This window comes from Onychomys torridus, chromosome 20 (assembly GCF_903995425.1).
Source record: "Onychomys torridus chromosome 20, mOncTor1.1, whole genome shotgun sequence".
Taxonomy (NCBI): Eukaryota; Metazoa; Chordata; class Mammalia; order Rodentia; family Cricetidae; genus Onychomys; species Onychomys torridus.
The window spans coordinates 38979406-38993350 of NC_050462.1; the positions used below are offsets into that span (position 1 = coordinate 38979406).

General features: G+C 44.1%; 1 protein-coding gene across 1 annotated transcript in view; it reads right to left on the reverse strand.

Annotated features, from left to right (window-relative positions):
- Window positions 1-622: 622 nt before the first annotated feature.
- Irak3 (interleukin 1 receptor associated kinase 3) overlaps window positions 623-13945 on the reverse strand; it is a 51648-nt gene continuing 38325 nt past the window's right edge. The window contains exons 9-12 of the mRNA XM_036170151.1: window positions 3960-4158; window positions 3403-3465; window positions 3149-3313; window positions 623-1137 (exon numbers count right to left, since the gene is read on the reverse strand). Of these exons, the coding sequence (XP_036026044.1) occupies window positions 661-1137; window positions 3149-3313; window positions 3403-3465; window positions 3960-4158 (904 nt within the window). The 3' untranslated portion in view covers window positions 623-660. The remainder of the gene's footprint in view (window positions 1138-3148; window positions 3314-3402; window positions 3466-3959; window positions 4159-13945) is intronic.

The window sequence follows — 13945 nt, forward strand, 5'->3', positions numbered from 1 at the left end:
GATTTGGTTGTTGGAACCCAGATCCTGAATAACTCCAAATGGCTCTAATTTAGCTTGGGTTTGACTGAGAAGCAGTCACCCTGTTATGGAATCATCTTTTTGTATGCTGTGAAGACGTGTCTTTGCCAAGGCACCTTCTGATGGGTTTAATAAAAGAGCTGACTGGCCGGTAGCTAGGCAGTTGGTATAGGGAGGACAGAGGATGCTGGGAAGAAAAAGGGTTGAGTCTTGGGAGTCTCAAGCAGATGCAGAGAGAAGCAAGATGAATGTGTCCTGTTGAAAGAAGGTATAGCCATGTGGCAGAGGGTACATAAGAAATATAGGTTAATTTAAAATGTAAGAGTTAGCTAGTAACAAGCCTGAGCTATTGACCAAGCATTTATAATTAATATTAAGTCTCTGTGTGGTTATTTGGGAGCAGCTGGAGGGACAGAAAAGTCCACCTACATCACTGTGATAACACATTTCTTTAAGTCCCCCTGTTTGGGAGATTGGAAAGGAAGGGACAGAACTGCCTGGCTGCTTATCTGCACTACTCAAATTCACCATCAGGGATTTCCTTGTGCTTACTCAGGGAGCTCAGATCCTTTCATGGTGACATTCTTCACTCAGGTGCCTTCAGTGACATTTGCTTTTTTTTTTCTTTATGTTCTGGTGAATTCACTGCTTTTGAGACTGTTCATACTCACTGTGGAAGAGTCCAGAGGGGCACCTCTTCTCCATTGGGCTGCTCCCACAAGACTGGCCTGGCACTTCCCAAGAGGAGCCCAATGTAATCTCAGTAGGCTTTAAGTCCTGGGATGCTGATTCAAGTTCTGGGGGCCAACATTCTTCACAAGGAGAACTGGGCACACTGCAAGCAGCTTCACTTCTCTTGCTCCTTGGGTGTCTGTCCAAGCCTAGAAAGGTGACCTCAGACTGGCTGCACTCAAAAGGGGTTTTCTCAGTCACTCTACCCGTCCTCAAAGCTTTCTCTTGAGGCACGGGGTGGTTGTTCTGGTTTTCATCATCTTCTACTGGAATACTTGGAACGTTATCCATGAACAAAGGAGAGGGGCATCTGAAGGACTTCAGGGATGTGGGAGGGTCTTCCGCAAAATACAAGCTAGGCTGCGTGCTCTCTAGAGCGTTCAGGACCTGATTAGCAAGGAAAGAAACATGGAGGGAAGCTTGAGTGACACTTCCATTTACATTTGCCTCTCTGCCTAGTAATGAATAGTCTCTCATTTTCATAACTAGGAAATTAAATAAGTAAAACAAAAAAAAATTAGTAAGTGCAAACCCAGAACTTTGAATTAGAAAAGATACTAGATATCAGAGAAGGCCCTTTATTTCAAGGGCCACATCAAGCGACCTGAAGGAAGGTGTAAAAGAAGCTATCGACTATTAAGAAGCCTGACCTCAGGCATGAACTGGCTACCATCTCACTCTGAGCTGTCAGATGAATCTTCGTGCATTTTCAGCCACAGAAAGTAGAGGATTCTCATGGACTGTATCAAGGGCACCATGACCTCTAGTTCTCAAAGGCCAGGATCAAAAAGGGGAGTTTTCTAAAGATATAGATCTCTTGTCCCCAACCAAGAGCATGTCATCAATGGTATTTAAACAGCTTCACACAGGATTTGGACAGGCAGCCAGATTTGAAAATCAATGACTTAATATATCCATTCTCCTTCTCCCTCTCCAAAAATACAGATAGCTTGAGAATTTATGAAGTGTTTTAATGTATTTCATCTCAATAAATGGCATTATCCTAGTTTTTATAGGTAAAGCTGAGGATCAAGAGAAAATCCATACAACTATCTAGAAAGGTAAAGCTTTGGTGCTGTTCCCTCAACCTCCTGGATCTTAACTTTGTCCTACAACACCGCTGATGGATCCTTGCTGGGACAGGATTCTACGCTGAGAGTCACATCAGACCTCCTCTATGTTTCCCTGGATCCCAGGCCAGGGTTCTTACACTATGATTAGACCAAGTCCTTGTTCAGATCTCCCACAGCTCTCCAGTAGACTCGGCATAAAACCCAACTCCAAGGACAGGGAAGCTTCTGTAGTGTTAACTAGACCAGGTCTCCTTTACCTCACCTCATCTCCATGATGCTGGACTGCCCAAAGTCTTGCAGCTAAGGGTGATGACCTCTGAGTCAGGAGTGCAGATGGCCTCTTTTGAGGATGTCCTTCCATCCATACTGCTGCCTACACCTAACCCGTTCTCCAGATCAAAGCTAAGCAGTGACCTTCAGCAAGGACCTCCTGGTTGGCATAGGCTGGTGACCTCACTCTAATCTGACTCTACCCTTCTCGGTCATCCCAGGATTCTGATTGTCACCGCACCTGTCTACAGGGTCAAAGTACCGTGTCTATTGATTGGACTTCTGTGCACAGCAAGCTTGAGGACAGTCATCAAGTGTTGACTGCTATGCATCCCCCAAAGTACACATTTGAAATGGCCATTGAGTTAGTATTGGCTTACAAATGAATGGATTATAGCTATGACAAATGAATGCATTTTAAAACAATGGAAACAAATGTGTGCTTTTTAATGGGTCAGATAGCATAAGGAGTGTTGAATAAAATATCCCCTTCAAACTACATTTCATTAGATTTATTTTTTTAAATTTATTATTAGTGATGGTGGTGGGAGTGTGCTGAAGAGAGCATGTGAAGGTAGGAGACAACTTGTTCTTTCTGTGAGTTCCAGGGATCAAACTCAGGTTGCCAGGCTTGCATGGCAGACATGGTTTTTTTGTTTGTTTGTTTGTTTTATCTACTAAGCTACTTTGCTGGCTATATATATATATATATAATTTTTTTAAGACAGAGTTTCTCTGTGTAACATTTCTGGCTGTCCTGGAACCTGCTTTGTAGATGATGCTGGCCTCAAACTCACTGAGATCCACCTGCCTCTGCCTCCTGAGTGCTGAGATTAAAGGCATCAATTTTTTTATAATAACCTGGTTCTACCTAGTAATGCCTTCCACAGGGTTAGTGTAAGGTGTTCATTTTAAGCTAGAAAGTTTATCTATTAGGCTAGAATTCTCGGGGGGGGGGTGCTGAATTTGTCTAATTAAGAATTCACTTAGATGCACAGTTGCTCCGACTTGGATTTTCCATGGCTCATTTATAAATAAAACCAGGCATATCTTACTTCATCCATTGTTGGTCTTAACTTGGCTCGAGTTGCCGCACACTGGCCGGCCAGAGAGAAGAGCTTGGCAGAGAAGTTCCGAGGACAGGGGTGTATTTTCCTGTCTAGAAATGAGAGGCATGCATCGAGACCTCTCTTCTCCATCAGTTCCATGAGCAGATCCCGCTAGGAAGAGAAGATACACTTATTTCTCAGAACACCACCAGACAACTAATTGGCAAGCGAGTGGCGGCCGGCATGAGGGCGGTTCTCACCAGCTGCACATGTTTAGGATCATCCAGCACCACTTTACAGCCTGTCAAAGCCTCCATGATCACCTGCAAGGAACATACACAAAGTCAACTACAGAGGTTGAAAACACAGACAATATTAGTTTAAACTGCTTAATATGGCAATGGATTTAATTCTAATTAATGCTCTCCTATTTTATTCTTTCATAGATTATGGAAAACTAGTGTATCGGATAATGAGTAATGGAAAACCAATAGGCATAAAACTTAAAATATTTCCTCTGAGCCAGTGGCTCCCGACCTTCCTAATGCTGTGACCCTTTAATAGAGCTCCTCATGCTGTGCTGACCCCAACCATATTATTATTTTGTTGCTACTTCATAACTGTAATTTTGCTACTGTTGGGAATCATAATGTAAATATCTGACATGTAGGATATCTGATATGCGACCCCTGTGAAAGGGTCCTTTGACTCTGGAGGGGTCGTGACCCACGGGTTGAGAACCCCCCCCCCCAAAAGGATGGCACCCCCATCTTGGCAGTGAGTTCTCTTCCTTAGCTAACCAACAGATGGCGCTCACAATTCCAAAGCTGTAGACATCGGTTTTGATGGAAAGTCTTCCCTGTCGGATGTATTCTTCTGGCATGTACCACAGATGTTTCCTGCCGCTGCCGGTCATATTCATGGTAGAATTCTGATGTTCTAGGTGGGGTCGGAAGTGTGCCATGGCGAAATCAGTTAGTCTGGGTTGGAACTGATCATCCAGAAGTATGTTTGCACTACAAGTGTGTTCAAAGACAAACAGGACAAGATATCACAGAAGCATTTGGTGAAATACAACGTGGCTGATTAACCCAGAACACTGATAAGATGAAGCCAAACGTAAATATCCATGAACGAGTGAGTGGGCATTCTAAAGTTTTTCTTAAAGTACACGCATGGGCTGGAGACATAGACTGCTAGTTCTTCCAGAGGACTTGGGTTCAATTCCCAGCACCCACATGGCGGCTCATAACTGTCTGTAACTCCAGTTCTAGGCAACCCAACAGCCTCACGCAGACATACATGCAGACAAAACACTAGTGCACATAAAATAAAAAATATTAACGTATAAACATAAATGTGTATGAAGCCTAAAATAAAAATCTGACGCATGAATAGTGGCTATTTCAGAATTTGAGACATGCATGGGTGCTGTGTCAACAGGATGAACTAAAGTTAAGTACAGCAGTTTGCTTGTGCTCTTCTTAATGAGACCATGGGCTTGGTTTTAAGCAGCTAAGTAGAAATGTCAAGGGATAGAGATCGGGGTACTGTGCACTGTTATTAAATGTGGTAGCAGCCACTGTGTAAGACGTTCTTCAGCCTGAACAAACACTGAATCGTACAACTGTCTCAGAGACAAAGGTCTCTGCTGTCCCAGAATGAGTACACAAATAGGCACGGCCAGTTCTGAATTGAGATCCTCCAGCAAAAGAGACAGTTTGGAGGCTATGTGGAGATTCATTCCTATGTCTAGTATTTGAGCGCATTCGTTCCATTTTGTAACTAAGATCTCAATCCAGACTTCGTCTAGGACCAAGTTGATATCCCAGGCTCCTTTAAGTATAAAAACATGTTTTAAACTTTGACATTTCCCTCTGCAGAGTGGAAAAAACTGTAAAGAGCAAAGAGCCAGCCTTATGCCCTGTCTGTTTGGTGTGATCTTTTCATCTGTGGGGGAACAAGCCAGGGGCTGTGTCCCCAAGATTTGTGTCAATGAGCACAGTCCTTAACTTTCTCCCTGTCTTTCCTCAAGTATCCAGTGGCTGCCAGTGCCTTCCTGTGTCTCACATGGCCCAACTCTATGCCATTCCTCACCCACTCTTTCATTTTCTCACCCAGAACAGAGTTGAGCATCCTCTGAAGATGCATAACAGACGAGTCAGGTCCTACCTTCTCTCAGGCACTAGGTAGGAAAACAAGATGGAATCCCCTGTAGAGGCACACTTCACTTGCTCAAATCTGAGGTTTCTGGAGCTGCCCTGATGCTTTTACAATTTTCGGGACTAGGAGAGCAGGAGTTTGCCATCTGGGCAGGAGATGAAAGGGGGCAAAACCAGTCTCCCACTCTCCCAGTAGCACTCATGTAAGGCAGAAAGGGCAGAGAGTGGAAGGCCTTGGGCAAAGGCTGCCAAATTCGAATATGAAAGAAACCAACCAAGAAGAGGAAAGGTACAAATCCCCTACCCAATGCCAAGTAAGTCCCTGGCACAGTCCCAGACACAGAGACACTGCCGTGTGTCTGAAGGTGTCCTATGGCTCATTATAATACTAAAATGCACATTCCTAGGTAGAGATTTAAGAAGCTGAGGTGACATGTGATGCATGAAGCTGTATGTAGACTTCCATGTAACATACCATGCCCAAGAAAGCCCACTGGATGCAAATAAGCTAAAAAGCGCAATCCCTATGACATAAAAGCCCCAACTCTGCATGGCAAGTCACTGAAGCCAGTGACCTTTTTTCCCTGCCCCAGATGGCTTCTTCTCTTGGAAGTAATGTCTTTTTCTCATACACTGTCTACACCACTATCCATGTGTCCCTGCCCAGTTCCATGTTCCAAGACATAAGGCAGTGGAAGCCTTCCGGAAGTGCCCGGCAAACTCTACTGTCCACTGTTACCATGAGTCACCGCCCTTCCAGTTTCTGCTCTTCTGCTTGCACAGAGGGAGCCTGAAAAACCCTGAATGCCCCATCTTCAATGTCTTCCTCCAACCCAGTTCTCCAGAAGGCATGCTGTCCTGATTGGCATGGTGGGGCCTTGAGAATGCCCAAGCTGAATCTGAATCTAAACAGCACACAGGAACGAATCCCTGGAGCTTTTGTTTGTTTGTTTGTTTGTTTGTTTGTTTTATACATAGGAAAAGTGGTAAGGGAGGGGGCAGGGGGAGGGGGTGACGGCATCAAGACCAATAAAGAAACCCATAATCTCAGCCATTTACTCAATTTGCTGTAAAAACAAGTAGAAGCTGACAGCGACTGGTGAGGTAGGCAGAGGTGAGTGAGCTGGGCGACCACAAACCCTGTTACCCAATAAATCCACTGAGGACATGGGGTCAGCGAGAGGTCACCAGTCAGACAGGATGATCTGAGGACCCTGCACTCACACGCTGAATAATGGCATCTAGTGGAAAGGCAAGTTCTCACCAGCAGACCTCGGCACGGAGCATCAATTTTGAAACGAGTGATTTATTTGGTTCTAAATAAAGGTGAACGGGAGCTGAGAGAGAGAAGGATGCTCAGTTTTAGGAGAGTGGGAATGGCCAAAAAGCCCTTCCACAATCCATGTCTCCTCTAATTCTTTCCCCTGCTTCAGCCTTACGTGGGATCTTCAAACATAAGGTGCCTTCAGCCACCACACGGGTCAACAGAGTAAGTTTATTCTGCAGGGTGAGAATGGACGGACAAAATGAAAACTACATGAGAAATCGTCACAACACAACGCCAAAGGGCAGCTTGCTGGCAATGCTGGCCACGAGAGAGGCAGACAGGGAAGCAGGTTTGGTCCACACGCCCTGTCTCATGTTTCTGTGCCTTTTGCCTTCTCTTTACTCCAAGAATATTTGCTATAACAGAGAGGCCAGGGTGACTTCAAATCATTCTTAAAATAGAACCATCTCAGCCTGAAGGCATGAGGCAATTCTATACAGTGAATTGGTACCAACTCAGGTACCAATTCATATCTGTACTAAGAAAAGTTTCCATGATGCTTTTTTTTTGAGGGACCGGATCCCCCAAATAATACTTTATAGTGAGAACCAGCTTTTCTGGCTCATCAGTAAGTTTCCTAGTTTAGTTGGAACTGTTAGGCCTTAAACACGAAGATGATGTATACAGATTAAAATGCGGGGTTTGAATTTAAGCACGAAGGTTGTGTGCATTGGTTTTATGCAGAGACACGATGTTATTCATTAAGCAGAGCTGTTACCTTGCGAGGAAAGCCACGAGGCACGACAAAACCCACTATCAGAGTTTTATTAGGAGAAGGGAGGGACAGGGAAAGGAATAGGAAGACAGGAAGGGAAAGGAATAGGAAGACATGCCGAAAGTCTGAGGAAAATCATTTTTATCTAAGATGTTTCTGAAGGGGAAGGTAGTTATTTGAAAAGGATGAAGGGGAGGGAGTAAGAGGTTTAAAGAATCAACTCATGGATCAGATCCTCCATTTTCCGCAGACCTACATGTCCTATTAAACACTAAGCCGAATTCCAGCCTTGGCAAGTCTACAGCCATTAGCTGACTTGCCCAGGAAGACTGGATAAAGGCAAAGAGACTGAATCCTCAAGCAAGGGTATCCTGATGGCTGACGGACCAACGTGTGGCTGTCTATCCACCAAGCCAGACCCCGTCCACACTACAGACCTTCACATGAGAAATGCCATGTACTCTCTCCCTCCCTCCCTCACTCACTCACTCACTCAGTCTTGTGTCTCTGATCAGTTTCCATTTTTCAAACATCCATGTCTAACCTTCTTCTTCCCTTCCTCTAAGACAGAAGCCTGTTTTACAGATGCAATACCAGCTTAGGACCTGCGTTTATAGGACTCCTTAGAAACACTCACTGAGAGTATGTCCTTGATTTGGAGCCAATAGCAGGGATGAATATCTGTCTAGGATGAAAATGCTGCTGGTAAAATGCATTTCAACTTAAACTTGTCTATATATGTGAAAACGATGAAGGCTTCTAAGGGATGGATGAAAATATCAAGGTTGTCACTTTCAAACGCTTTTATGAGCTCCTGTAATTCAAAAACATCCTCATCTCCCAAAGGAAAATGCAAGTCTTCTGCCAAGGCTGCAGACCACACTCCGGATTCTTTCTTTAGAACCTTTCCTTCTCAACTCCCACCATCTGGTAGTGAGTTTTGTTTTTATAACATTCTCTTAAAGAGTTCAAATTACTAAGATATTTTGGGGCTAAATGAACCACCAGACTCACTGAAAATACCTTTGAAATGTGGGCTTTGCTTCCTTCTGTGGGTGTTGCTCAGCTGTGTGCTAGACAGTGTTCTTAGAAAGACTCTCTCTGCTGGAACAAGCCAGACTGACAGGGTAGCTGTCTTGGCCTAATCTCTCTCCCAAAGCAAGCCACCTACTGCTATCTCCTCAAGAATCTGACGTCAACATTTCTCAATTCCTGTGTCTGCTGATGAAGCCAACTGGCCCCTGGTAATCCCAGGCCTTTGAATTCCCTAATAAGAGCATGGTCATTGGGAATACACAGACATGGAAGGGTACCTCCCCTTTCATCTGTAACCATGTGACAGGCAAGTGACGGACCTTTCTGAGTCTCTGTTTTTCTCTTGTCAGCCAGAGATGACAATGATCACACCCACCCTTAGGATTCTGGAGGATTAACAAATGTTTCCATGGGAATGTATATGAGATCTAGTCCTTGGCTTTGACTGAACTCCTGCAGTCTATCCACTATCCTTCATGGATAAGTATTTACCAACACCATTGGACGAGCTTGTTGTGGAATATTCATTGAAGATATGTTACATTCTTCTATGCCGTGGAATATTTGTTTAATGAGGCAAAGATCTGTGGCATTCTTTTGTGTTGCATTTGTTTAACTCTGTAAAGCTGTGTTGCTTTGCCTGTCTAAAACACCTAATTGTTCTAATAAAGCACTAAACGGCCAATAGCTAGACAAAAGAGACATAGGTGGGGCTGCCAGGTAGAGAGAATAAATAGACACAAGAGCAAGAAAAGGAAAGAATGAGAAAAGGAGAAGGAGAGAAGGATGCCAGGGGCCAGCCACACAGCCAGCCACAGAGTAAGAAGGAAAGAAAGGTGGATAGAATAGAAAAAGGTAAAAGCCCAGAGGTAAATGTAGACAGGATAATTTAGTTAAGAAAAGTTGGCTAGAAACAAGCCAAGCTAAGGCCGGGCATTCATGAGTAAGAATAAACCTCTGTGTATTTTTTGGGGAGCTGGGTAGTGGGTCCCTGAAGAGAAAAGAACAAAGAGTAAACACACACACACACACACACACACACACACACACACACACACACCAACAACTATACAAACTGCATATAACTGTCTCGGGGTGACCTTTGTACTGCTGCCCTCAGAAGGCCTCCTCCTCTTATTTCCATCCAGCTCCTCTCTGGGCCACTGGAATCATTTCTGCCATGATGTTTTCACTGTATCTCTCTGAAGCCCAGTGTGCCTCCTGCCTCTAAGTTCCTACTGGATGCCTACAATATATCATTTGGTACTTAATGGAGCCCGCCTAGTGTTGTTTCCATAATCATAATGCTGAGCTTATAGAAGACACCAAACACTTATTTATATCATCGTTTCCTCACGGGGATCTGAAACCCTCAAGTGGTTTGAGATTACTGAGCATGGGAATGGCAAATATATGACCCAAATGCTGGCCCACATCCTCCCATATTACTGACAGACATCACTGGGTTTCAAAAGCACTCAGCCAAGATGCTCTTTCGACCCTGTACTTGGATAGTCATTGCTAATCAATCAAAGATAGAATGTGAGATGAAACGTATTCGCCATAGTTACTATAGCACGCTGTTTCTTTGACTTATTATTTGCAAAACAGCTAAATAGTAGAGCCAGGACTAAAATTTAGACCTCCTCTTTCCATGTTGGATGCTGCTTTGGTTTACAACACTTCAGTGAAAAAAATCTTTCATTCAGCTACATGAACATAAAGTTAAAATCTGTTGATTATAAACATATTAACTGTTCTTTCTCTCTCTCTCTCTCTCTCTCTCTCTCTCTCTCTCTCTCTCTCTCTCTCTCTCTCTCTCTCTCTCTGTGTGTGTGTGTGTGTGTGTGTGTGTGTGTGTGTGTGTGTGTGTGTGTGTGAACCTGAAGGCCCAGTCACAAGGTTTTATGTCAATGTACAAAAGTTTGTGATAACTGACCCTCTCAGGGAGTTCAGGATCCTCCCGGAAAGCCAGAGTCCAAGGTGAGTCAGACGGGAGCACTTAGGGCAATGAAGACATGAGTCTCCCATGGGTAGAAGATGACGACAGCTTCTGCCAGGCTCTGGGCCGCCCTTTCTTTCCACTCAGTAACTCACCCCATCCTCGGAACCCTCGGAGGTAGTGGACTGGTATCCTGCCCAGTTCCAGAGAACATCAGCGAACTATCCCAAAGTCACATGACTAGGAAGGGGTGGAAGAGACAGGTGGTCTCAATGGCCACACTGAACCAGGGACAAGAGGCAGGAACAATGAGATCATCGAGTGGCTGGGGAAAGGGGAAGAGCATAGAAAAGCACGGGGAGAGAGTTTGTAGAACAAGGGCATTTCAGAGCTATTCTTGAGGGTGGCTCCAGCGTAGGCAGAAAGACAGAGGTGCCACCCTCAACCTGTCTGAAGTCTTCCTAGTGCAGAAACAGGGGACAAATCCACTCCATGATTTAAAAGAAGGCGGAGTCATACCGTTCTTCTTTCAGAATCTCTAGGCTTGTGAGCAGAGCATAGAACAAAGGTAGATCGTTTTAAAATGGAAAGAAATAGAAAGTAAAATGTCAGCTTTGCTGGGACTAGATGTGGAAGTGGGGGAAATGACCAGGTAGTCTGAGGCAGACCCTGAGTTTGAACACGGATGTCCTGGGTCCTATCTACACCATCATCCTTGCTTTCTTCTGAAGGCCTAAGTGGACATCATTCCATTTCATTTAAACAAAAGGAGTGGACACCAGGCTGCTGAACAATGACTTCATGATCTTCATTGAGGGGGGGGTTTGGGTGTTAGGGAGCCTAGATGAAAGTTCTAATGCTGAACCATGACCTCGACCTTCAAAATCTTTATTCTCAAGAATTTAAAAATTCATAGCATGAGGTCCCTTGCAGATGGCCTCTAGAGAGGGAGACAGAGAGCAGAAATTTAATCATCATTTGAGTTTTAAGTTAAAACAACAGTGGATCTGTCTATCTTCCCTTCAGGTAGATGCTGAGTGTTGAGTTGAGCTGTGGTTCTGATATCTTCCATCTGGGCAGCATTTTTCTTATCAAGAAAGGTATCATTAATGAGGAATATCTGTTTGAAGAACATGCCCTACAGCCTTAAGCCTAATGTCTGGGGAGTGTGATTTCCTAGATAGTTAAAGAAAAAAAATCAATCATTTTATCTTTGATTATACTCTCCTAATTCAGTGTTTAAGACCATTCAGATGGCCAGAATTATCCTTTTTTTCTGTCAAGGTGAGTTAAGAATTGGTCCACAGGAGTCAATCAGGCTTGTGAACAACCTCTGGCTTTTCTGGTGATTTTTATACCAGGTGTTGTATCTAGGTGGGAGCCAGTCAAAGGCTTTGCTTACAGCAGCTTGTTGGGAAGCCTTAAGGAAATGTCCTCTGTGTTGACCCTCCTCTCTATAACATGGACACCTCTGAAAGTCTACCGAGTGGGGTTTCCATGGCCAACCTGAATGAGAGAGGGTAAGTGATTCGGCAGGGATACAGGACATTTTGAGAGCTGATCCACAGACCCTTGAGACTTAATTGACCTTAAAGGGTAAAATATTCTCTCTTTTATTCCTTCTATCCACATTATAGGCCTTCAAGAATAGTTATGAAACACCCAGAAAGTCACTTTATACCAGATATGTACTTTCTAATGTCTATCTTAATAGTCATATAAAGCTTGGACAAAAACCAAATGTCTTTTTTAGTCTTAGCTTAAATATGTTTTTTTTTAAGATAAAATGGAAGAAAATCATAGCCATTACAAAGATAAGCCACAGTGATAAATTCTAGTTGATATTTTGGGTGGGTTCCACTTCTAATATTTTTTAAAATAATTTACATTTCTACAGTGCTATAACTATGTGCTCCATAATACTTTGGTTTGGCTTTTTCTACCCAATCTCACTTCATGCATCATGCCAAGTTGCTTCAAGCTACTAATATTAATTCATGTTGAGAGTCTCTAGTAAAGTCTGTGATCCACCAGTCTGAAGTTCAATACACAAAACGAAGACTGTCCATTTTTCACCCCCCTGGCAAGAATGCAGTCTTTATTTCCTTGTGGAAAATGATACCGCTCAACACAGACCTTTGAGCCAACTGTCAGGAACACACAGGGCTTCCCTGCTAGAAGCTGTCTTTCCTAATTATGACTGCTCAAATTGAATGGCAAGGACAGGAGACTTAGTGACTTTGGACCCTCCAAAGAGCAATGGGCTAAGAATCAGGAAGGTCTACATTCCGAGTGAAGGGAAGGGTTCCCTTCAGAGATGCAAAAAGGTGACCTAGGTCAGCCAACTCACATTTGGCTGAGACTCCCTCAACAGATGCTGTTACCATCTGACAGGCCTTGGGTGGCCTAAATGAACCGAACTGGCCTTGTTCCAATTCCTGGATCACGGGTGTGCAACATCACTAAGTAAGAGGGAGATGCCTATGACTGATGTTGGCACTAACTAATATCTATGCTGGCAGCTCAGCAGGAAGGCTGTGCTGTGAGTCAGTGGCTATTGTAGGGGCTTGGCTTGTGCTGGGACAGTGATGAAACCGTATGAAAGCATGATCTCCAAATACATGTCCACAGCCTTGGAATTTCACTCTTGGACACATGCTTGTGTGTGTGCGTGTAGGAGACCCGGAGGGCCTTGAGCACACAGATCAGCACTAGGGGAACCTGGAATGTAAAACACACGTGGTTGTTCCTTCAAAGGAAGGGATACATAGCCTGTTAGCCTCCCAGAAGGCTTGGGGCAGATGTGGTTAATAACCTGGTGACTTTTGCACTATCTGTGTGGCAGGAAACTGTATCAGATCCTTGCCCAGACCTTTATCATGAGCTTGCTTTCTTAGTCAATCTATAGAACCCATTTTAATGGAAGACGTGACGTGTACTTTACAAAGTGTTTCAAGGTAGTCACGTCTGATCTTGATTTAGCTTCCTTTGTCCTTCGAGTTCCTCAGGGAGATTTTATGTATGTTTTATTGTGCACCCAAGATCAAATTAATTATCACCAGGACAGTTTTTACTGAATTGCGCTGTGCTTAAATATGCCTAAAATAAACTACTCCAGGTCAGATTCCTGAAGCTTGAACCAACACCAGCTACTTAGTCATGTTGAACCAAACTGCCTCCCATGGGTCATTACTCTGCTGGCCGTGGTGGTGGCCGAGACCCCTGCAGGTGCTGTCTCTGGATGGGCTACCTTCGAATCCTCAGACTCTGAAAAACCAGTCATGGTAGTCAGTTTTGTCTCACTCACAAAATACCCGAGAGAGAGAACATTTGAAAAGAGTGACAGATTTACTCTGACTCACAGTTCCAGTCCACGGTTGGTTGGTTCCATGACTTTGGGCCTGTGGCAGGAAAATACATCGTTGTATAAAAGGGCAGTGGAAACGATCTGCTCTCCCCATGGTGGCTGAGAAGCAAAGTCTGGAAGAATGGTCCAGGGACCTAATATCCCCTTCCAGGAGATGCTCACAAGGACCTAACTTCCTGTACCAGAGTCCACTTCCTAAATGTCCCAGCATCTACTAATAGGACCACTGTAGGGACCACACCTTCAATATAGGAG